The sequence below is a fragment of the Sminthopsis crassicaudata genome, chromosome 1 (genome assembly GCF_048593235.1).
Source record: "Sminthopsis crassicaudata isolate SCR6 chromosome 1, ASM4859323v1, whole genome shotgun sequence".
Classification (NCBI taxonomy): domain Eukaryota; kingdom Metazoa; phylum Chordata; class Mammalia; order Dasyuromorphia; family Dasyuridae; genus Sminthopsis; species Sminthopsis crassicaudata.
The window spans coordinates 531,301,452-531,328,506 of NC_133617.1; the positions used below are offsets into that span (position 1 = coordinate 531,301,452).

At 33.9% G+C, this 27,055-nt stretch overlaps 1 protein-coding gene across 1 annotated transcript in view; it reads right to left on the reverse strand.

The window, feature by feature from the left end:
- The window catches only part of SLC24A2 (solute carrier family 24 member 2), a 287,109-nt gene extending 260,341 nt beyond the window's left edge, over window positions 1-26,768 (reverse strand). Inside the window, 3 exon segments of the mRNA XM_074299528.1 lie at window positions 23,157-23,177; window positions 23,179-24,273; window positions 26,456-26,768. Coding sequence (XP_074155629.1) covers window positions 23,157-23,177; window positions 23,179-24,111 — 954 coding nt within the window. The 5' untranslated portion in view covers window positions 24,112-24,273; window positions 26,456-26,768.
- Window positions 26,769-27,055: the final 287 nt, after the last annotated feature.

The following is a 27,055-nucleotide window of genomic DNA, read 5'->3' on the forward strand; positions in this document are numbered from 1 at the left end:
TGGGAGACAGTGTATCATCATCAAAAGAATATTGGATTTGGAATAAATTGTCCTGGGTCTGAATTCTGGCTAGGTTACTTGCTAAATGTAGGATCACAGAAATTATTTATCCCCATTTGGTGCCAGTTTCATTATTTATAAAATGAAGAAAGTGAAATAGATGACCTCTATTCTATTATGTTTCCTTTTAGATAAAAGTCTTTATGATCTCTAAAGACAAGTACTTAACTGGAATTCCCAAGTTAAGTTACCCAGCTTTTCCACTCATAAAATAATTGTAATTGGTTTTAAATAATGAATTATCCACCATACATCCAGTTGAACAAGGAATTTTCTATATTAAGAACAATTAATTATCCAGCCTCTACGTGTCTGAACAAGACATTTGTGCATTCAAGCCAAAGTTTGTAAATTGGTCATCCCCACATTGCTTCCATTGGAAAATTTGAGTATTCACTGTAACACATTATACTTGACTTATTTTTCTAAGTAATGTTTAAAAGTAGCCCTCAAGATTTCATAGCTTCTTACTTTAAATTTTTTTCTTATTATGAATTTGACAAACATCAAAATATATTGTAATTTCCATATAAAAAGAATAGAAATGATGAGCAAGCTGATTTCAAAAAAGGCTGATATTAAGTAATGTGAGAAGAACCAAGAGAACATTGTACATAGTAACAACAAGATTATATGATGATTAACTGTGATGGACTTAGCTCTTCAACAATATGGTGATTCAAGGCAATTCCAATAGATATGACATGGAAAATGCCATCCACATCCATAGAAAGAACTGTGGAGATTGTGGATCAAAGCATAGTATTTTCACCTTTTGTGGTCATTTGTTTGTTTGTTTTTCTTTCTTGTGTTTTTTTTCCTTTTATTTAATCTGATTTTTCTTACAAACCATGATGAACACAAAAATATGTCTGAAAGAATTGCACATGTTTAACCTATATTGGATTGCTTGCTGTCTTGGGGAGGGAGGTTGAGAGAGGGTGAAACGTTTAGAATAGAAAGTTTTGCAAAGATGAATGTTGAAAACTATCTTCGAATGTATTTGGGAAAAATACTATTAAAAAATTTTAAATGATAGTATTGCATCTGGTATTCTGTCTATCAATTTCTTCCATGGCATTTATTTAAACAGGTAAGGAGAAATAAAGTATATATATCAATTTAAAGAAGATAAAATAAAAGATAGTCACATAAAGACTCAAAACCTGAACCAAAATATGGAAGTGGTTTACTTTCTAAACCTTACTAACTATTCCTCTTATAGGAGGATGAGTTGATTTAATTTCTGGAGGAAATCTGGGTAGCTTGGAAATTTCTGACCTATTTCAACATTTTTCCAGAATGCCCTACCAGAGTATTTTATGTGCGTGTGTTCAATCTACCAGCAGATGTTACATAGCATTTTACCCATTAAGCTCCATGAGATCCATAGCCATTTAATATTTAGCTTTTACTAGATCATATCAGGGAGTAGATTATATTATATACAGGAATTTTCCCTGCTTTTTAAGTGCAAAGTGAATTTATGAGCTGATTTATCTGTGACATTATCCCAGATAACTCTAGCTGTAAAGAATGATTCTGAATCAGTCAACAAGAACAAAACTGTTAAGAAAAAGATTGACAATACAACTATGTGGGCTTCTACTACCATATTTAATATGATTAAAATGATTTTTAAAGAAATTATTAAAATTGGAATATGCAGCCATTTCTCCTATTTAATCTCTAATCAAACAATTCATACCCTAATGCTTCATTATATCCTGAAGGTAACTTTGGGTTGCCTGAAGAGCTCAAGATCTGAGAGCTTTTTTCATATTAGGAAGGCCTCAAGTAAGGTCCTGACAACAGACTTTTTTCTTCTTAGAAAATACTAAGTTCATCACTAAGTTTCCCCAAAACTTTTTGACCTTGGTGAACCATGAATTGAATAACAATTTTATCTTGGTAAACTCAATTTTGTTTCTGTAAGTGACAGTATCAGAGGAACATAAAGGAGGACAAAGGATAACAAGTCACAACATGTTTAGGGCATCTATAAATCTTAACTAATCTGCTCACATTTGAAATGTGGGGCTCTGGTCCAGTGCTCATATATCCTTCAAGTGGACATATTGAACTGAATTGATCAAAACAGTTCCTACTTTCAAGGGACTTGTATTTTGTCAAGACCACAGATATGCGTGTGTATGTATGTAAATACACATAACCATATATGTATTTGAATATATATGTCTTTATAGATATTTTGTTCACAAAAGTATATATAAGATTAATACAAGTTAAATTTTGGGGGAATGGATAAGTACAGGTTTTTATATGAGGAATGTAGCACTTGAATAGCATGATGAAAAAATCAGGGGATTCTAATGAGTGAAGATGAGTGAAGAGTGAATTTCAGACATGGGAGGTAGCAAATGCAGAGAATGAGGATAAATCATAAGATAAAAGCATACAGATTTAGCACTGAAAAAGATCTTGGAAGTCATTGGGACTGACCTCCATTTTTCCATTTTACAAATGAAGAAACTATATCAAAAGTGACATTAAGTGACACATATTAACTGTGTGACCATGGGTGAGTCATTTAGCTACTACCTGTAAAGTAGGAATAATAAAAATACCTATATTCCAATTTTGTTATGAGGATCAAATGAAATATTTGGAAAAATTCTACAAAAATGTTAGTTATTTTCATTACCTTAACTCTCTTTCTCTTCCAAACTTTCCTCCACAGTTACCAAAAGGATTTTTTTTTTCCTAAAGCATATCTCTGATCATCTCAATCTCTTGCCCAATAAACTTTGATGGCTTCCAATTTTCCAGATACTTATAATCTGGCCCTTTCCTACTTTCCATGCTTATACATTACACCCTTTATTTAACACATTCTACAATCCAGCTACACTGATTTGCTAGTCTTTACATATGAAGATCTATCTTTTGTTTCTCTACCTTTTCAAATAGTTGATCTCCCCATGCTTGGAATATTCTTTTTCTTTGGTTCTCATAATTCCTGGCTTCTTCAAGAAACTTTTCCCAACTCCATCTTTTATCTCCTCTAGTTGCTAGTAGCTGTCTAAGGGTACTTTGCATCTATTCTCCATGTATCTTGTATACATTTCAAGTGTATATATGTATATATACATATACAAGTGCATATATGTGTATATATATGTATATATATTTATATATACACACACACTTTTTTTTGTTTGTTTGGTTTTTGGTTTTGTTTATTTGTTTGTTTGTTTGTTTGTTTTTAGAGGCAGGTAGGTGGTACAGTGTATAGAGCTGGGCCCTGAGTCTGGAAAAGTTATATTCCTAAATTCAGACCTAGTGCCTGATATATAAGTAAGCACTTAATGAATGATTTAGATTGCCCAGAAATTTGAGACCTCTAATACTGGTTAAAACCTTTTAGGAGAACTTTGTTTCTCATGTTTCAAATAGTTGAGGCTATCCACTAAGTGTATAATAAGATGACTTCTCTATTAATGAATGTTAGCATTATATATATAACATATATGTTGTACAGATATGTACATTATACTAGTTTACATAAATATTTTATGATGAAAAGTCATACTTAAATGCAATACATAATAAGTCACAAATGAACAAACTTTTAAATTCATTACTAGAGTAGTATTTCATTACCAAATACCATAAAAAAATAAAAATTAAAAAAAACACATTTATGGCTTCTGCATTTGTAACAGAAAAATATGGACACAATTTCTATGTTCAACAATTGGAAACTAGCTGAATTAATTATATAATAGAATACTATGGGGACATAAAATGAAACATCTTGATTAAATAAGGAAATATGGAAAACTTAAAAGAGCATGATAAAGAGGAAAATCATTCTCTTTGTTGTTAGTTTATTGGGAGGGTGGGCTAGTTTTTATCCTTTGCATATTAATTTGAGTGTTTGTTTTGTGTTGTTGTTAATGGTTTATAAATTTATAATAATAATTATTTTAACTATGAAAATACTTCATTAAGCATTTACCTTCCAGTTTAGTCATTGATACTCTTGTCTATACTTTATAGTTTCCTGGTAGATTAATTCTTTCAAGTAAGATGATTTATTTGAATACTTAACACACATAAATTGAAATCATTCTGAAATTTTCCAAGATTTCCAGATACTATTTTACAAATGTACTTTTGTTTCTGGAATATTCTTATTATCTCATTAAGTCTTATACTATCCCTTAAAATAAGGCTGAACAGCCTTATTTGACTTTGTTTTATAAATAAAATCTAGGGGAAGATGGGTTCATGCTTATTCATTGAATAGTGTGATAGTGATCGACAATGGCAATTACATATGTGTATATGTATGTGTATATGTATATTTAAAATACCTATTCTATAAATCTATCTATATATTTGTAATATGTAGATATACATATAAATATATACATACATACATAAAACATAGATATAGAAAATGAAGCACTAAACTTTTGAGTCAAACTTTTAAATTCATTGCTTAAGTAATACTTTATTTCTAAAATATAAAAATGCAAAAATAAAAATATTGATGGCTATTTTATTTGTCATAACAAAGAAGAATATAGAAACAATCTCTATTTTCCTGTCTAACAACTAAAGAGTAATTGAATTAATTATAGTAAATATAATAAAATTTTATGGGGACAAAAAAGGAAAAATATTAATTAAATAAAGAAATGTGGAAAACCTACATGACATGATAAGAAAAATAATTCTCTTTGTTGCTTATTTTTCAGTTTATTTATTATCTAACCACACAATATGTCACTAGTCTCTTCTTAGTTTAGTAGTTTTTTTCCTCCCAAATAACACTACCTTATACATCTCTAATTATGCAAGCAACAACAACAAAAAAACATTAAGTATTTATGTGCCAGGATAAAAAAGGACAAAATTAAAAAGAAATAATTCTTATTCTCAAAGAGCCTATGTCCTATTTTACAACTCAGATTATAAATTTGTCTAATCCTACTAGATTCATAAAGAAATATGGCAATATGGTCACAACAATCTCAAATTTGGAGGAAATTTCAGAAGTCACTTCTTCTAGCTACTATCTGACCTGGAATCCTCTTTGTAGCCAATACATGATTATTAAAATGATCATTAATTTCTAATGGTGACAAAATGTACTGTTTCATTTTGGTCTTTGTATCCTGACAGTATCCATTTACTAGTTTTTCTTTAATACTTCTAGTGATTTTCAGTACCTCCTAAAGCAGCACATTTCATTTTTGGACAACACTGATTATCAGAAAACTAAAAAAGAAAAATCAATCCAAAATCTCCTTCTTCATGACTTCTTCCCACTGATCTTCTCTTTTTTTTGAGACTAAGCAGCAGAACAAATAAAATCTCTCTTTCACATGCTAGGCCTTCAAATACTTGACCACAACTGTTATGTTTCTACTAAGTTTCATCTTACCATGTTTAAGCAATTCCAGTTTCTTCAGCCAATTCTCATGTTGCAAGGTCTCCTGTCACCTTTCTCAAGACTTACTCTGGTTTATCAAAGCTTGATCTCAACTTTGACATCCAGAAATCAACACATCGGTCTAGATGTGGACTGACAGGAGGTAGAGAATAGTGAAACTATTACCTCTTTTGTCCTATGCATTTCTCGATGCTCTGACAATAAATATTAGAAGTCAAAAATAATAGAAGTCAAAAATACTCTTTGATTGATGGTAACTCCTTCTCTGGACAGCTATGGGGGACAGTGAATAGAAAGTGGAGTTTTCCTCTTCATGAGCACAAATCCAGTCTCAAATACTTATTAGCTGTCTGACTCTAAGCAAATAACTTAACCCTGTTTGCTCCATCTGTAAAAATGAACTGGAGAAAAAAATGGCAAAGCACGCCATGATTTTTGCCAAAAAAAGTTCCAAATGGGGTCATGAAGAGACAGTGGAAATGACTGAACAACAACAAATCTCTTTATGCTGATTGAACACCAAAACTTAAATAACCCCTTGTAGATTAAACCTATGATTGAAATTTTCTTTTTTTTTTTTGTGGTTGTGCAAGTAAGTTATTTTTTATTATTAAAGCTTTTTATTTACAAAGCATATGCATGGGTAATTTTTCCAACATTGATCCTTGAAAAACCTTTTGTTCCAAATTTTTCCCTCCTTCCCCCTCCCCCCTCCCCTAGCTGGCAAGTAGTCCAATACATGTTAAATATGTTGAAGTACATGTTAGATCCAATATATGTATACATATTTATACAGTTATCTTTTTGCACAAGAAAACATTTTCAAAGAAACCTATAGAAATATTCATAGGGCACTCTGAAATAGCATGACCTTTTTAAAAGAAGAAGAAAAAATAAAACGAAAGAGGGTGTTGCTAGAAGACAAGGATAATGACATAAAATAGGGATATTGATAGATATGGTTATGCAATACTTATTCCTGCTACCATCACTCATTTGAAGCTTGTCTCATTGTGCTAAGTGTATAGGTGATAGATTAATTTTAGCATAATTTATGCCAGCGAAGCATGTGGTGATATTTCCCAATACATTTATATTCCTCCTCCTAAAACATAACACTATCTTGTACTGTTCTATTTATTTTCCTTAAGTGTGTATGACTTTCAGAGCTGTTAGCACTCTAAAACATATGTTTTCTAAGCCTGTTCTCATATCCCACCTTCACATAGGCTTTCAAGGTCATAGCTATTTATGGCTTTCTAATTAATTGGATTTTTTTAACTTGGTGGAAAACATGAGATTTGCCATGGCCCTGTTTACCCATCAAAAGGGAGGTACGGCATATCTGAATTACATTTCTCCAAATCTTCTTTTTATTTGGGACCACAGAATTTCCCAAACCTGCTGCTTGTTATAGACAGGATAGCCAATTCATGACAGAGGTCTGAGAGAAGATATTTTTCTAAGCTGCTTTAAAGCATTCTTAGTTGTTAACCCATTCTATGCTTTTGTACAAAGCTAGATTGTAACATTTTCAACCTCTGAAAATGAACATTTAAACTTAGGCACTTACTATGTAAGCTAAACAATGATAGAATGTATCATCTTTACTGCTATTGATATTTCTGCATGTGTTTCCAGAAATATACACAGCTCTGAAAAATTAATGTGACTCTTGGAGTGGGGGAGGGAAAGCTGGGGGAGTGTTGGTTTAGAAACACAAAGTTAACCTATAGCAGACAAATAAAATAAACAAAGGGAAATTATTGATTATAGATCTATAGCTTTAATAGAGGGCCTGATGGGGAGATAATGAAGAAAAAGATCTAAAGAGAGAGAGAGAGTAATAAGCCTTTGCTCCTAGAAAGTTATCTTAAGCACGATGGAGAGTCAAGAGTGAGTCATGTCAAAAGTGGGATGCTGGGCAATGTATGGGGTAGACTTTGTCACTGTGTTCAAGCAAGGACACCTTCCCGCTCCTTCCCTAGCTTTTCACATCTCATTTATGCCTTAAATTCCCTCTCTCACAGAGTTGTAACGAAAGTGTTTTGTGAGTATTAAGTGTTGTAGATAATGTTAGGTTAATACTAACAAATAGCTCTACTTAAAGCCAAGATTTTGACTTCTCCCAATCACCAGTATCAGGTCAAAGGATTTAGAGAAGGAAAAGATCTTAGAAACAATTTAGTCTGCCTTCCCCTCCCCCCTCCATTTTATAGGAAAATGAGCCTGGAAAGGTTAAATGTCTAGTCCAACATTACCTAGATAATAAGCAGCAAGAAGCAGACTTTGAACTCAAGTCCATTGAGTCTGGATCTTTACACTGTTAGTGTTTTCTAATATGTTAACACCATGGAAATGTTTGTTGTTATCACATTAGGCATTTAGACTAATAGCTTATTGATGGATAATGTGGAAATAAAAATTAAAAAAAAAGATGGATCAGAGAATTAGTGTGAAGTAGGTTCTTAGTGGAACAAATGGTAGAGAAAGAAAAAATAAAAAAGAAAGAAGAAATTGTTCTCAACAACTCTGCCTTCTATTGACAGCTCTTTTATTTCACTTCACTTCAATTTGACCATGAGGACCACAGTGCGACTCTGAATTTGAAGTTAGAGGATCTTGACTCAGTTCCTGGTTCTATCATTTACTATCTGTGTAACTCTTAAGTAAATCTCTTCAATATTCTGGTCCTAAATTTTCTTAGCTATGAGATAGGAGAATTAAGCTAGAAGATATATATCCAAGATTTGTTTGATCTGTAAAACGTATAGTCATCATCAGCATCAAGTTTTTCTTTCTTCTTTCTTTTCTTTTTCTTTCTTTCTTTCTTTCTTTCTTTCTTTCTTTCTTTCTTTCTTTCTTTCTTTCTTTCTTTCTTTCTTTCTTTCTTTCTTTCTTTCTTTCTTTCTTTCTTTCTTTCTTTCTTTCTTTCTTTCTTTCTTTCTTCCTTCCTTCCTTCCTTCCTTCCTTCCTTCCTTCCTTCCTTCCTTCCTTCCTTCCTTCCTTCCTTCCTTTCTCTTTCTTTCTTCCTTTCTCTCTCTCTTTCTTTCTTTCTTTCTTTCTTTCTTTCTTTCTTTCTTTCTTTCTTTCTTTCTTTCTTTCTTTCTTTCTTTCTTTCTCTTTCTTTCTCCCTTTTTCTTTTTCTCTCTTTCTTTCTCTCTTTCTTTCTTGCAGCTATAACTTTTATTTTTTTTTAAAATAGATTTTCATTTTCAAAATATATTCAAAGATAGTTTTCAGCATTCATCTTTGCAAAACCTTGTGTTCCAAATTCCCCCTCACTTCTCCTCACTCCTTCCCCAGACAGCAAGTAATCCAATATATGTGAAACATGTATAATTCTCCTATACATAGTTCCACATTTATCATGCTGCAAAAGAAAAATCAGATCAAAAAGGAAAAAAAAAAGACAAATAAAACAATGTTCTCTTGATTCTATTCACTTTACTTAGCATCAGTTCATGTAAATCTTTCCAGGCCTTTCTGAAATCATTCTGCTGATAATTTCTTATAGAACAATAATATTTCATAATATTCATATACCACAACTTATTCATCCATTTCTCAACTAATAGGCATCCACTCAGTTTTCAGTTCCTTGCCACTACAAAAAAGGCTGCAACTAACATTTTATCAGCATCAACTTTCACAAGTATTTAGAAGTAGTCATAGTAACTGCCCATATTCTAGCCCCTTTGGAACTCCAAGTAAGTAAATTCCTTCCCCAAATCTAAGTTGGCACCTTCTCTGAAACTTAGTTTAAGAGTATTGTCTAGAACAGCACTGTCAAATGCAAATGGAAAAGGATGACACTGATCCATATATAAAGATTCCTGTGGGCCACACATTAACTTAGTTTTAAATGAAATGTTTTATTGCATTTTGTTAAATATTTCCCAAGTTGGATTTTAATTGAATTCTGGCTATAGCCAAGGAAATGAAGCTAGTAAGTATTAGAGATAATACTTGAAGCCAGATCTCCTGGGTTGTAGTCAATCCACTTTGTCATGCTTCCCTTATGTATATTAAAGAAGACATAATTTCTATTATAGTAATGGTATTAACCTTTTAACTAGACATTTCTAATTAGAAAAGTTTTTTGAAATGTTATTTGCTACCTGAAAAATCTTTTTGGTTAAATGTGCAGTAAATTGCAGTCATGTGTTATAATTATTCTTGTTATCAAGTATTTATTAAGCACCCCAGGTACTGTGCTAAGGGCTAGATGTTACAATGCTTTTTTAATTTTGTAGACAATCTGGATTAAGTGATTTACTCAATGTCGCATACCTAGTAAGTATCTGAGGCTGGGTTTGAATTCAGGTCCTCCTGATTTCAGGCCAGTGTTCTATCTACTGTATCACTTAGCTGCCCTACAAGAGATTTTTAAAATAATTGATTTTACTAGAAGTATGACTCAAATGTCTCCAATAAAGAAAGAAACAGATGGTATTATATGTGGAAAGGAGATAGGAAAAAAGTAACCATAATTGTAGGAACCAGACAACTAAACTGTAAATTCCTAAAGCTATGGACCATGTCTTTGGAATTCCACAAAGAAAAGAACATTATACTATAGAAGAAAAACTGTTGAATAGACTTGAGTTCATGCCTCATACTTGACATTTATCTATATGACTTAGAGTAAGTTTCTGAAATTCTCTGATCTGTACTTTCCTTATCTCTAAAATGAGGATAAATGATGATTCTTGTGCTTTTTGTTATTTATTGTTCAATTATTTTCCCATCATGCTTGACTCTTTGTAACCCCATTTGAGGTTTTCTTGCCAAATATACTGGAGTGGTTTGCCATTTCTTTCTCCAGCTCATTTTACAAATGAGGAAACTGAGGCAAACAGGATCACTTGCTCAGGATAACACAGCTAATAAATGTCTGAGTTCAGATTTGAACTCAGGAGTCTTTCTGACTCCAGACTCTATCCACCTAGCTTCCAGATTTCTGTGTTGTCAGCATAGAATTATAGAAATTTTAATGCTGAAGAAATGAAATTTAGAGAATTTTTTTCTGGTGTATTTTACTTATGGATAAGTACTCTGAAATCTTGAGAGAACCAAAGAGTTGCCCAAAGTCATACATAATAGAACTTGGGCAGGACTCTTGATTCTAATTCAATATTAGTGCTATTTCTGTTTTTTAAAACTTCAAATAAAATATTTAAATATGTGAAATATCTGTGCTTTCTTCAACATAGGGATATCCATTTATCAATGTGGAATAAAATTCTCTCTGTATGTAGTAATTAAGTCCTAGAGAGTTTCCCAAGCCACACAGAGTTTCACTGACTTGATCTGAACTTCATTCTTCTTAACCTTAAACTCTGCATTCTACTCACTGAAAGGTATAACAGATAAAGTGTTTGATGTATCACTATGAGTCACATTCAGGTCCTGATTGTAGCACTAGCTATGTGGCCATGTGATCAATTCATGTAATTTCTGTGAGCTCTACATATTATCATCTGTAAAATGGGGAGAATAATATCTACTACAAAAGGTTATCAAGGATAAAATCAAATTGTGGATGAAATACTTTACAAATCTGAAAGCGTTACAGAAATGATAGATAAGTTGATGATAATAATAGTGTGCAGCTTGCTCTGTGTGTTTGTTTGCATATTATTATGTTGTACCATGTTTGATTGTCCCATTATTCCTATTAGGGTAGTCCCTTGAGGTCAGGGACTGTCTTTAACCTCATTTTTTGTATCTCTAGTGCTTAGCATAATTCCTGGTACATAGTAGATACTCAATAAATGTTTATGGTTGGTTGTGGTGATGCCATGCTTTTTAAATGACATTTGATATCTTATAGTAAGTCGGTCCTTTTCAAGGTCCCTGGATTTAACTCACAATTTAACAAGAAAATGAACATAACTCTATTTGGTAGCTACATTATTAAACTTTGAAATTCAAATGCTCATGAACATGAAGGTAAACTGATTGTAATGCTGTTCATGCTTCCTTGTCAATATTCTGAGTCTCACTCATTTCACACCCTGCCTGCTCTACCTCCATTTGTTTTCCATATGGTGAAGGGCTGGTGAGAAAAAAAACGATTCTGTCTTTGTAAGGAATGCACATCACGTTGTTTGCTGCAGTCTGTTCTTTCCTTACTCAGGATTCACAGTCTCAATAGCAGTAATGGGAAAAGCCATAGTTTGACAATCCTTAGTGTTATATGATCATTTGGAAATCTGAAGTCAGTCATTGCACTGGGGTCAGGTTCAAATTCCACCTGTTTCTTCAAGTCCTTACAATTACCATCTTCCTTCTCTAAAATCTTACATTTGATGTTCATTTCTCATCTGTATATATGTTTTATTTTGTAATCAAATTTGTGGCCATACTCTATCTCTCTAGCTAGATTATAAATTAGAACAATAAGGTGTACCTTAAATCTCTTCTGTTAAAAAATAATTTATTTTTCCAGGTCTATTTTCTAAGTTTGGGGAATAAGCTAATACCTGATGCTTTCTATGTTTCCTGGGAAGATGGATTGACTGAGTACAGAGAATTTGTCTTATCATTGTATCACCCCCAGGCCCTAGTACAGAGACTTGTACTATAAAATGGTCTATGAATATTTATTTTACTGAATTTAATCAAACAATGAAAAAATGCAGTTCTGGGGATAGTGTTATTGTAACTTCTAGTAATAATTTGAATCTCCCTATAAAATAATGGCATTAAATTAGTCTTTCATCTTAGAATTGTCTAATAATAATTAAAAATAACTGGCACTCCAGAGCATTAGACCAGAGCTGGAAGGAACCTTAGAAATCATTTACTTTAATTTTCTAATTAGACAGATAAGGAAATGGGCCTAGTTGAATGATTTTCATGAAGTCACACAGTGAGTGGTTGAGTCAAAATTATAACCAGTCTCTAGATTCCTAGACTTTCTATGCTCTTTCCACACCAACAAGCTGGTTCCTTTTTTTGAGTAGTTCATTAGTTAATTGAAATAAGGAAAAATTCCTAAACTTATTCATGTAGGGTAGATGGTATCAAAATATAAATGTTGAGATGAATTTATCATTAGTACAGGCTCTCTAGAATTCTATGGTTCTTGGCAAATACACTTAAGTATATATCATTGTTAGTATATACACCATCAGTACATACTTGTATTTGGACATACCTTTGATTTTTGAGCTAAAAGCTTTTAATATTTATATTTCTTTTGATGCAGAACACCAAGTCAATTGCAGTATTTATTGAACATACAATAGGTAAAATGAATTCTGGATTCTCCTGGTTTTTCACTCAAATGGGTTATTCAAATATCCTTCTAATTTGAGGTCTCTATTTACCTCAAGTTTCTCTCCTTTCCAAACAATTCTTCACACATCTGCCAAACTGATACTTATAAAAGCACAAGTATGACCATTCCTTTCTTTGATCAATAAGCACTAGTGGTTCCCTATTGCCTCTGGCCAAAATACAAACTTTTCAACTTGATATTTAAAGTCCTTCATACAATGACCTCAGCTTACTTTTCCAGGTTTTTGCATATTGCTCCCCTCTGCATATTATTGTTTCCTATGCACAATATTCCATTTCCCTTCTCTGTGATTGTACTGAGGATAACCTCTGTCAAGAGGCACTGCTTCCTCTCCATCTCTGTCTTTATCTTCCCTTGAGACTCATCAAGTGTGACCTTTATTCTGATCACCCTAATTGCTAGTGCTCTCTCCTTGAAATTAGTTTGCATATATTTTAAAGTTATTTATGAGAACAGATGCACGTAGTGAATAAAGCTCTGGCTCTAGAGTTAGGAAGACCTGAGTTCAAATGTGAACTCAGACACTTTTTAGTTGTGTGACCTTGGGCAAGTAACTTAATCTCTTTTTGTCACAATTTCCTCACCTATAAAATGGAATAATAGTAGTACCTACTTCCCAGGGTTGTTTTAGGGATAAAATGAAATAATTATAAAGCTTAGTGTAGTGCCTTTGCATAGTAAGTACTATATAAATGTTTTATATATAAAAATGCCATTATTATTTTTCCTATAATTTTATTTTATTTTTAAAAGATTGTATATAGTTTATTTTTCCAATTATATGCAAAACATCTTTTTAATCTTTGTTTTTTTTAAACTTTGAGTTCCAGATTCTTTTTTCTTTCTCTCCTCTGTTTTCCCCCTTTGAGAAGACATACGTGAAATTATTAAATGTTATTATTATTTACATAATTTTAAGTTACTTGTTACATGCCAACCTCCACCTCCTAGAATATAAAGGCTTTGAGGGCAGAAGTAATAGATTGATAGGTCTATGGCTAGAAGGGACATTAGATCCCATATAGTCTGCCCCCTCTCATTTTACAGATTAGGAAACTGAATCACAGAGAAGTTATGATTTACCTGAAGTCACATAGATAATAAGCATCAACGGTGCGATCTGAACTCAGGTCTTCTGGGCCTAACTTGGCAGTCTTTTCATTGTGCCATTCTGACTCCTTGTCTTTGGTCTTAGTACACAATAGACTCTTGACAAAAGCATATTGAATTGAAATGAAATTAATCCTTTCACCAATACTATACTGTAGATGAAATTCTCAGTAGCCAGAACAAATAACACTTAATTAAAATCTTTTTTGCTAAAACTGAGGTTTACTTTCTCTAGTTCTATCTTTAACAAAAATGAAAAAACTGAACTCCCAGCCTTCAGTGAAGTATCAGAAAGATGCCTAAACTCTAAGGTTTGTATCTACTCAGGTTGGAAAGACCAAAGTGACGTCAATATCAAAGAGAATTACTGCAATACTAGGTACTATTCACTGCAATGAAATTTATGAAATCCTTCCCAGCCCCTTTCAGAGGACTTCAAAATGTGAGCCTCACTCCATGAACCATTGTAACAGAAATACTTCATAGAATTATTATTGTTTTAACATTAAAAAATAGTACTTGAAAGGAAGGCAACTTCAAAGTGTCATGTCCCCAAGATACTCTGATATGTCATCTCACTGATCTGCCCAATCCCCGCCAACAATTGCCATACAAAAGAGCCAAGATTTTAATGCTTTTGAGGAAAACATGCAATGTATTTCTTTTTTAATGGTGGAACATTTTTAATTACCCCCAGAAGGTTTTTACCTTTCTCAAAATTTGTATTTTCATTTTACTAAAATCCAAGTATTCTTTGGGACAGAAGTCAAATTTAGATAAATATAATCACTATCAATATAAGCATATGGTCACAAAATGTCACATAGGAAAAAGTTATTATTCACTTTATAAAAGGATTTCTGTTTTATGAGAAGGATTCACTTCAGAATTCTTTATCTAGTTTGCTCCCCTTGCACCTTTATAATGTGAATTGATTTATATTCAGTTTACGTTAAAAGTTTTAGGTTACTTTAGCTGCACAAATCAAAGAAAACATGTACCCGTAAGATACTTGATCCATCATTCTTCCAAATTTAATTAAACATCCTTAAAATTTCTTGCCTTTTTCTTTCATCAGAACTTGACTGACAAGTATAGTAATCAAGCTGTAACACAATTTCCTACAAGTAAAATACCATGGATAAGCAGCTTTCCAAGCCAAACACTTTCTATCACAACATAGATATAGATAGCATATAGCTAGTATAACAGCCTCATCCATACAGAATCTCATTTTGTATGCATCAAAACTCAACTAAATCACATTCTGCAGTACTACAATGATTTTCTACACTATTTTAAAGATCTAAATTTTAAAAAAAGCATTATAGTAAATATTTTTTAAAATAAAAATTGCTGAATAACAAAGAAACTGAAGCTCACAGCAAATATGAAATTCATTTTTTAAACCAAAAAACAAATACAAAATAAGTGGAGAGCTATTTTAAAAAAACATCAATAATTCCTTAAATATTCCACGTAAAATCTGACCTCTCCATATGGTGATTGTTGTTGTTTTGGGTGGAGGAGAAAGTTATAAATATTATAAAATAAACATGCTCAAGAGTAGCATAAGTTTTGTCTGAATCAATGGTTCTACTCTGGTTTTGTGAAATTTCAGAATATATGCAATTTTCAAGCTTTATAAAGTTATGGAATAATTATTAAAGCAAAATTAATTTAATTCAGTTTAATTTAATATATTTAATGCAACTTTAAAAAGGAGTTAAAAGATTTTGAAATAATAGAATATAATAACTCCCAAAACTAAAACATTAATTGATCTAATTTGCAGGATTAAGCTGGATAAATTATAAGTAAACTCTTTTTTTAATTAGGCATTTACTCTCCCTCACGGTATTGTGGTATAATAGACAGAGAAATGGACTCAAGAGTCAGGAAGATATAGATTCAAGGCCTACCTATGAAACATATTTGTTATGTGACTTTGAATGTCATTTAACCCCTCAATGCACCAAATGGCTCTCTTAGACTGTAAGTGGTGGAGATACTGCTAATATTATTGGAAATGGCATTTTCCTCCTGGGAATTTTAAAAAATTGCACCAATAAAATCACACATCAGGACCAAAAGAAAAGTAAAAGTGCTAGTAAAATGAATGAAATTAGAAGTCTTTATCATTTCCTAAGAAGATTTTCTAAAGGGTTTTGTTGTTTGTTTGTTTTTTTTTTTACAAAACATAGAGAATACAACAGTGAATACTTTAATAAATATTACTGAAATTTAGATTTAGAAGAAGCTTTTGATTCTATCTAGGCCAATTCTTTAATTTTACAGCTGACAAAACTGAAGCCAAATAGATTAGATAATTTTGCTCAAGGCCACATAATAAATAGTAAAGCCAGGATTCAGATCCAGGCACTATAATTTCAAGTCCTATCTTGTTTTCATTATGCCATAATTAAGAAGTCTCCAAAAATATTTTTCAGAATGTCCTGCTTGAGAAGCCAAAAGATAAGGCAAGGAGCTGGTATAATGCTTATACAAATAGCCATTACTCACAAAATCATTTTAATTTTGATTATTTATAGAGAACATTCCTCTCAGTGGGGACCTCAGAATTAGGGAAAGCAATTAGCTTGGGATTTTATTTCCTGATTGTCCACCTGCTAATGCCACAGGGCAGTGAATTCTGGATGGAAAGACAGTCTATATGGCTACAGGCCAACAATAAGAATGAAAAAAGCAGGTCTTGTTATATAGTCAGTACTTTGGGGGAAGACATCTACAAAAATCTCAAAAGCATGCCAATAGATAACACTTGTCAATAATTTTTTTACTCAATTCAGAAATAAAATAAATTTTCTCAATAAAATCATGCATCATCATCATCATGATAATTGACATTTAAAAAGTGTTTTATGATTTACAAAATGATCTTACATACAATATTTCTTTTCATCCTCATAATGCTATTTGGCAAACTTTATGGTTTTTATTATTTCCATTTCGCTAGAGAGAAAACTGAAGCTCAGTGAGATTAAGTGGCTTGGTCAAGGTCATGTGACTAATAACCATCAGAAGTGGGGAGTTCTGAGGGTGGAGCCAAAGTGACAAAGTGAAGCCAGTTTCCCTCTAAAACCACATAAAATCAAGCCTCTGAACAGAATTTGATAGAATGAACCACTCTCCAGCTCAAGATAAATTATAACTTAAGAAAGGTGAGTGCCATTAGGGTAAAAGGGTGCTCAGCCCAGCTCAGACAGTGTCTGGGAAAGCCAGTGAGAGGGTCTTAATCACAGCAGATCAGCAACAAAGGCCCTTGGTCCTGGCTCAGTAGCAGAGTAGATCAGTGGGGCAGCCTTCAGTCCCAGAGCAGAAGGCAAATTGCCAGACTGAGAACCCACACTATTTCCTGGAGAGAGCAGGTAGGACAACCCTTGCTGTGAGCAAGATACCAAACAGAGGCCCCTGTGCTCAAAGCCAAGGCTCACAACTGCACAAGAAGCTTGGAACAAAGCCTCTTGTACCCCAGGAGCAAGAGGTCAATCTTAAAAGTCACAAAATAGAAAAAAGATAGAAATGGGAAAGAAACAGAAAAGAACCTTAACCATAGAAAGCTACAATAGTGATAGGGAAAGCCAAAATATTAACTTAGACAAGGATAAAATGGCCACAGGGGAAATCTCCAAGAGTGATGTGAATTGGTCTCAAGTCCAAGGAGGCTTCTTGCAAATGCTTATAAAAGATTTTAAAAGACAAATAGAAGAGTTAGAAGGAAAAATGAAAAAGAAATGAAAGAGAGAGTCAACAGCTTGGAAAAATAAGGAAAAAAATTTGACTGAAGAAATCTATTCCTTAAAAAATACAATTGACTAAACACACACACAAAAGAAATCCACTGAAGAAAACAACACTTTGAAAAGTAGAATTAATCAAGTGGAAAAAGAGATACAAAATCTAATTGAAGAAAATCACAAACTAAAAACTAGAACTGGGCAAATAGAAGTTTACAGTTCTATATAGCTCAATTTGCTTTTGGACATAACTAAGATTAATGGCCAGTCTGAATTAATGAAAAATCTGAATTCTGGATTTTTTTTAGAGAAAAAAGGATGTTTTATTATTTTTAAATGTATCTGGTAAAAAGAAAAATTTTCAATAAGGGATTTCAAATTAGACTCCTCATATGACTTCTTTAATGAGCAGATAAGATTTATTTGATTCTAGCACATTGTTCTGTGTAAATGGTATTGGAGAAGTTGTTTTGAGAGTGCTTAAAAAGGATATTTTTTCTTAAATAAATACCACTATATCATGGTGATGACCTTGCAAGACTTTTTGCAGCACTAATATTATGTTAAGCATTGATACACTTATCAGATATGTATATGTAGATAGAAACAAATCCTACATGTAGGCAAATAAATACACACTTTGACAAGTAAGAATGTAAAAGAAGTAGTATATTGAAAGTGAGGGATAATAGATACAAAATTCAAATGTTTGACTTGTATTTATAAAATAGTAAGACAACCAGAGAAAGGCCTTCATCACATTGATTAGATCATATATGGAAAGATGTGGACATGAATCAAATTACTTGTGAAGAGCTCCTCCATTTATGAGACCATGGATCTGTTGAAATAGCAAAGTATTCTACAGAAAGATTGGCAAAAGACGCAATTAAGATATGCTAAGAGCAATTTATAAAATTGAAAGGAGGGCAACAGATATACAGAAATGGGAAAGATCTGCAAAGATAGCAGTAGCAATAATAAGCATTTATATAGCACTTTAAAGTTTGCAAAGCATTTTAAAAACATCTCATTTATTCTCACAACAATTTTTGGTGGTAGTTGCTATTATTATCGCCATTTTACAAATGAAACTGTGGCAGATAGAAGCTAATTATCTTGCCCAGGATAACATAGCTAGTAGGTGTCCAAAATTGAGTTTGAACTCTTATTCTTCCTGACTAGGTCCTCCTGACTCCCTGATTATTAGAATAAACTATTCTTTTCATCATTGACAGTGAAAACGTCACATTTGAACTCTAATAACACTATCTTCAATGTATTACATGAGGAGAAAAATAATACTAAAGAAAAAAAAGACTAAAAAAACATTTGACTACACTAAGTACATATATAGAAGAGATCCATACTAGAGTTGACAGGATTTTTCAGGACACCAAAGGATCAAAATTTCTGAGAAAAGGGATTGGAAATGATTGGAAAAGATCATGAATATTAGAAATAAGATAATCAAGAAAATATCAATAGCTACTGACCCATATAACACCTTTCCCATTTCAATATAAATAACTTTATGGGGCTACCTATACGTGTATTGAGGGTATTCTTGATGAAGGGAACATCCAAGCTTCCAAAAAATTTCTTTAAGAAATGACATCTTTATAATCACAAGATTGACTGTAAAATACAGAGAATACAACATACCACTGTTTTTATTGTAATCTGCACTATTGGAGAGAGCACCAATATCAAGAAGAATCATTCATTGATGAATCTTTTACCACCTGCATAATGTGAGGGATATTCCTTCCCTTATGCAGTCACTAACCATTCCACTTTCCTCATGCTTTGTGACTCTTGCTCATCTCTCCCTCTGTCTGTCTGTCTCTCTTTCTCCTCCTTTCCTCCTCCCACCCTTGCCTGTTAATGCAAATCAATCAAACTGTCATTTTTTTGAAGTCAAATTTGCTAAAATTGAATATGTATGAAATGACTGATTATGACACAACATTATGGGCAATACAAGCTGATATTTCTAGTCTGAGTTATATTAGCTTGTGACTATAGCCAAGTCACTTGCCTCTGAATTCCTCACCTCTAATGTGAGGATGACAAAACTTTGTCTCCCTCACAAAGCCCCTGTGAAGGTCAAATAAAATAATACAAGTATATAATCAGGTTATAATATCTTTCTGGGGAAAAATTGATTTTGATAGTGGTGCTGGGAGATTCTGATTAGTATGAATAATGAACCACCCAAAGTGATAACATATATTTTAATTCACACAATTTGAAATTATGACTATATAAAATATGGTCTTTGGTTTCAGCTCAATGAAATACATTGCATGGTGGAATTAAGATGACCATTTCATAGACTTCACTAGACATACGAACTGGGACCTGTCAAATAACACGTGATTATTTCAGGAAAAGAAAATGATTATTTTTGTCATTTCTGTTCTCCGCCACATTTTGTGACAGCTAAAAAAAATGGTTCTTAACTCATTTACTGGCAAGAATAAATTTAATAAAAGATTCTTATTATTTTCTTTGTGATAAAAATCCTACCCTTATGCTAACATTTGTTTTATGTATACATAAAAATTCACCCAGATGCTGGTATGACAACTTTGCATATGTATTTGCTTCTTTGTTTAAAAGCAGAGTTAAAAATGCATTTGTCTTAGTCTCTAAATCTCCATAACCAAATTTCAGTACAAAAAATATAATTTTGTATCAAAATAATATCACAGATTTGCTTTTCCTGCACTCTGTTTACTGGTTCCCTAATTCCTTCCTGTCTGCAGGGCAGGTTGACCATTAAAATATGAGAAATTGCTTGATCTATGTTAATAAAGATGTTGTGTTTAGAACATTTATTATAAAATATCCAAATGAATCATTGAATAGTATAAGCAATGAGCACAGTTCAAAGATGACCATATACTTTTATGAATCCAGATTTCTTTCTGGCCAGCTCAAGAGAAGCTCATCTACATAGCGCAATAGGACTAATTATGCCAAACTATATTATCAAGTCTACCATGCCATAATTGACTTACTCCAAAGTTACAGTAATGTGTCCTTATTGATTTAAAAAACAAACATAATGCTCTACCAAAACATCCTTTAAAGAGCTAATTCTGAACAATTTTCATTTAACTTTTAAAAAATTACATTGTTAACTATGAAATGTCCAGCCGATTCTCACAACCTCAGATGTATGGTTATTTTTGTTTTCATCTTTACAAAGGAGGACAAGGAATTTTGGAGACGGCAAGAGATTGGCTCAGGGTTACACAGTTACTAAGTAACAGAGGTGAAATTGGAACCAAAGTTACCTTTAATGATAGCTTTAACTTATAACATTAACACTCTCCACCATACCAAGATGCTTCCTACTAGGCTGCTAAAAGGTAGCATGGGGAAGAGTAGTGTTCTTCAAAGAGGAGGCTGTTGCTTTTTCTCAATAGGAGTGGACTAGCCCCAATTGGTGTGTGAGAAACAAATTGGAAATTAGAAAGATGTGTCACATCATATTCTTACTCCAGCGTGTCTCCAAACAAACAAAAGAACAACAAAAAAATATCTACAACAGCAACAACAAAAACCACCCTTGTCCTCCAATAATCCCCTATTTAGTTGTGCAAATTCCTGATCTCATCCTTTTGAATTGAGTGTTAGCCTCTCTGGGCACTTCAACTTTTCTCTAGACTTCTGAAGGAGTAACGGTTACAAAGTATTTTACATCAAAATATTCATGTGAATAGCCTTTCATAATTCAGTAGTGTGGGGAATTCATGGTGTGGAAATTGTCATCAGCAATGTTAAGCTCAACTGATCTATGGCTTAATAGCTAAGAATAGCAGATGTAGAGGTGTCCTTAGTGAAATTCTACCCCTCAGATCACCTTATGACCGTGGCAGGTACTCTTAGAGAATTGCATCTACTTTTCAAGTAGTAAATGATGAGTAAGAAGAGTCCTGCCTGAGTGATACTGAGTAAGTGACAGAAGATGTGCAGACATGGAGGTGTTGTAATCTGTCTTTTCCCACACTATTTTAGTATTCCCATACTAAATACCATTCTTTCAATAACCGAGGTTAATAACTTCAGTTTCATCCTTGACTTTACACTTTCCCTTAGCCTACACATCTAATCAAATTGCCATATCTTGATTGCCTTACCATTTCTCACACCTGGGCATTCTCTTTATATCCCAGTCACCAGTAAGGTCAGGCAGCCATCACATTTCACCAGCCTGCTGCAATTGCCTTTAATTGTTCTTCTTTCCATAAATCTTTCCCTTTTCCAGTCCATTCTTCATGTAACTCCAAAGTGATTTTCCTAAAGTACAAACCTTTCCATGTCACTTTCTTGTTCCTATGTCACTGTCCTATAACCAAATAACATTTAAAAATAATATTTTGATATAAACTTTCTATTAAGAAAATAGAACTTGTATATAATATATAAATAAGTGTAACTATATTTAGTTACACTAAATGTGGGGGCACATTCTCAATTTTTTTTTACTGATGGAGTGTAGGATAGAAAAAATCAGATAATGCTGATATAGAGAATAAGATGCTGAAAATAAAATCAGGATGACAGGTCAAGGGTCACTCTGGACAAGTATCTTGACCTGAATGTATCTTTAAAAAAAACCCTGCCAATAGCTTAGCTACTAAGTCATAGGTCATTTGAGTTCAACATTGGTAATGGGAATTTCTACACCTCAAATTACTCACACTACTTATTTACAATATGAAAGGCTATTCACATGAATATTTTGACATAAATGCTACATACAAAATCTTTGTAACCACTACTCCTTTAAATATATGAGAAGGCAAAGACTCAGATTATTTTAGTGACTTGAAAATTATCAATACTAATAAATATTTCATTTTTAATTCTGAGATGAATGTTGTGAATGATACACATTATATATCCTATTTTTTTCTAGTATCTTAATACCTGAGGTCTCAGGTAACTCATGATGACATATAATATATGTGTGTGTGTGTGTGTGTGTGTGTGTGTGTGTGTGTGTATAGAGAGTCTTGCAAGAATATATATATATATATATATATGTATATATATATATATATATATATATATATATATATATATATATATATATATATATATATATATATATATATATATATATACTTTTGCAAGACTATAAATTTTGTCAACTGGGCTATTGGTTCAGCTCTTATTCACTACCCCAAAGTGCAGGACTCCATCTTTCAAAAAGACTTTCCACAGCCACCTCCACAGATGACAGGGAGAGGAGGCAGAATGTAAGGGTAGAATTTTTTTAATGGCACTTTCCCATCTGCTGCTCTGGATGACCTGTAATGTCCAGATCAGAAGGATACATAATGAAAAGTTGGCTCAGATGTTAATTGTAATGCACTCTGTATTAGCTACCATGACCCATGACTCTATTACAATCTCACAAATTGCAAATAATATTGATTTACATAAATAGAAAAAAGAAAAAAAGCACACAACCAACCTTTGCATCATTCTCAGCTGCTTGCTGTTGCTGCTGCTGCTGCTGCTGTGGCTGCAGTTACTTTCACAACTTTGTTTCTATTTAGCATTTGCTTCACCCATGCTTCCACCTGAACGTTGAATTTCATGAAAGTCACATAGAAAATATAAGCTGTTAACAGCAACAAGCTCTCCCACCATGTGATGAGATTATCCAGAAAAAAAATTATAAGCATGATCAAGTCAATAATATAAAATGAGACATCCCTAAAAAGTGGCCACCAGGTAAGGTTTAGGATCTCTCTTGAAAACAATGCACACATCCCAATAACGAATAGGATATTGAATACTGCTGAGCCTACAATTGTACCAATGCCAACGTTGCTATGAGCTATGAAGACTCCTATCAGAGATGTGAAAAGTTCTGGAGCTGAGCCCCCAGCAGCCATGAAAGTTGCCCCAGCTACATCATCAGAAATACCCAACTTTTCAGTGATGACTGTCAGAGAAGGAACGAAGAATTCGTCACAGACTATGGCTAAGGCAATGAACATGTAGATCATTCCAAGGACATGAAGAATTATTGCACCTCTTCTTCGCTCTTGAAGGGAAAAGAGGTCTCTTGGATAGTCTCCTTGAGGAGGTTCAGTTGCATTTTCATATTGTATAGAATACGGCTCTGGAGTACCATCCTGAACCTTCTCCTTAAAGTCTAACAGAGTTCTTTGATGGTATCCAGACATGAATTCCGAATGACCTAAACTGTTGGCCCGATCTGTGCTGTGTGTCTCTATCTTGAAAAAGGCACTAGTTGAAAGTGAGAACGTGCAAATGGCCATTATGCCCATGAAGAGCCCTACAATGCGTATTTGTCTCAGTTTTTTCCAGACATTCTGGTGCTTCCTGCAGCCAGAGAGTGATTTATCCAAGCACCATTCTTCAAGAAAGCTAGTGGTAAAGGTTTGAGGCAGGGCCATTCTGTATCTTCTAGTGGATATGGTAGTTTCCAATTATGAAGATCAATCAGATTGCTTTTTCATACTTTTTCCCTGATCTTGTTAAGTTTAAAATGATGCTTGCAATGGTCTTCTGTATTCAAGCGCTTTTTTATTTCATGTGAAAACCACTCTTCATTAATGCTTTTAAAAGAATATAAATGATAATGAGTTAACATTAAAAGTGTTAAACACAAACAACTGACTTTAAGAAAAATAATTCTGCCCCCAAATTGAAAAACTAAGTGAAATAAATCTTGCACAGTTGGCATAAGCAAAAACAAACAAGCTTCCATTAAATCCAATAATATCTGGTTAATTTTAGTATTATTGTTGCTGAGCACACCAGCAACAAAGATCTGGCGGATCTACTAGTAATAATGTCCTTTTAAATCTCTCAAAGATAAATTACCCCGCCCTTTACTCTTTCAGCATTCAATATTACAGCATAAGTGAAAAGCTTCCCAGAAATGGAAAACCATATAAGAATGTGCCACAGTGGTAAAAGGCACTATTAATGATTATTCATATTACACTATGTGATTATGTGATTGCACATCCAACAAGTCTGAACTCAGGGGCAATCACAACAGCAAATTAATCCAAAAATAAGAAATTTTAAAGCTCACTTTAATACTTATAAATAAATTTTAACAGATATGGAAGGATAGGGATGGAGATGATGTCAATAATTGATTGGAGAATGCAAATTTTCATAGCATGTGAATTTTTTAATCACATCAGTCATATTTCATGGATAAGAAAATATGCCTTTTAAAATTTAAAACTTAGAGGACTATATTCAGGTTTAATGACTAAAAAAAATATTTAGACTGAAAAGTTGTTGTTTTTTTAATCCTTAGACTTGCTGAGGAATAGAAAAAATCTAAAATTAAAGCTTAATGCCTGATTGAAATGAAAGTTATCTCCATAAGGAAACTTACTGTCGCTACTTGTCAAATATGTGTTTTGTAAACATTTTGATAAGATATGCTGTACTTGCAGCATTTTCTACAAACATAGTAAAAATGCTGCTTGTGAAGTGCACCTGAGCATATATTAACTTTCAATAACATTTTCTACTGTCTTCACTTAACAGAAGATCTAAAAGGTATCTGATGAAGCAGAATATATTCTGCTTAAAGACAACCATTCTTTAAAAGAATATTTCTCCATATCAACAACCTCACTTTAGAGACATTCATAGAGAATACCTCAAGTATAAGGGAGCCAAAGACACCCTAAACACTAAGAGAAGTCTGGACTCAAGTTTTTAGAGCAGGCTAAGACAAATCATGGAAACAGAGCTGCTACCCCCATGATTAGCCTAATTAATCATGGATATTCCTGGACTGATTCTAGGTGGTGAAGCTTTGCAGTCACAAAGGGCTAGAGCTTCAGACAATCAGAATTGATCTGAAATCTCAGGGCTCAGCTCTTGCTCCACCCATTCTCAGCTCAGACTAGGTATTCTGCAAATCCACTCTCCATCCCTTTCTTCCGTGTACTCTTGTTTTCCTCTCGATGCAGAGAGCTGCACCCCCTCGAAAAAGTGCGCCACAGACCTCACCGCAACTTTGTAACTTTGCCCGATAGGGTCTCAAACTTTCCCTTGTCAGTGTAACGGAATACAAAAATTTAAAAAAAAAAAAAATCCAACAAGCTCTATTCTGGAGAACTGGATACCCGATCAAACACTATATCTTTATGATCATATCTTTTGGAAATAGATGTATGTGCGTGTGTGCGTGTGGTGTTGCATTGGAGGATGCAAAAATTTTGTCTCTCTAATCTCCGATTGCCCTCTCCAAAAGCAGCTGTGGCTCTAGCTCTTCCCACAGGGACGGAACCAGCAGAACGAGTGAATGTACGGTTGCTAATCGGCCTGCAATTGACTGGCTTGGCAGGTATTTTGTTAAAGCAGCCAGCTGCTTTTTACTGGGGTCTCCTGCTAAGGCCGGGTTTCCTTGGTTTGATTTTTAATAACCTTAGCTACACCATTCCCCCAAACGGGATGTTAGGATTTTGTCTATAGGAGGTCGAGGGTGGTCGAGGTTATGTTCTGGCTGTCCGAAGACATGTGGCTAAGGGAGCGAGTTTGCCAACTATTTTTTTGGGGGGGAGGAGACCCCCCACCCAATGTCTCCCATATTTGAACCACCTGTGAAGCTCGAACTCCTAGGAAGGAGCTGTGGGCTCGAGGGATGGGTTCCCACAGAGCAGGCTGTTGTAATCGCTTCCCCCACCTCCCCTGTCCCCGCGCTGCACACCCCCCAAGGCTGCGAGTCCGCGCCCAGGGAAGGCGATTCTCCAGCTTCATACTTACCCTGCACTAGGCTCGCTCCCGTTCCAACATCAGTGGAAGTGCAGCCGTTGCTCCCTTTTGCTTCCCTCTGGAATCGTCCTTCACCTTCTTCCTCCCTCCCTCCCTCTGTCTCTCTCTTTCTCTCTTTCCTACCTTCCTTTATCTCCACCTCCCTCTTATTCCATTCCTTTTCCAGAGGTCTGGCCGCAAAGGCACAGGTTCTCTCAAACAGGCTTCTCTTCCCAGCCTCAGGACAAGCTCCGGGATGAGATTGACCAGCGGGAGCCGCAACCAGTGCTGCACCCTGGCCAAGCTGCTCCCTCCGCCCCCTCTGGCCCCTCCCTCTCTCCTATATGCTGGGTTCAGCGGTGCTGTAGCAGGCTCTCGCTTCTGAATGTCTCTCCATCCCTGTGTTCACTCACCGGGGATTGGAAGCTGGAGTGACTGCAGCAGTCTGTGGCGAGGTTATCTCTGCAGTGAAGATTTGGGGAACGGGAGGGGAGCGAATGGGAACCAGACAGGTTTATGTTTTGGGCAGTCAGTCGACGCTGCCCCAGGTTGCCAGAGGCTGAAAAGTGTTGCCAACTCCCTGACGTCATCCTAGAATTATTTTACAAAATA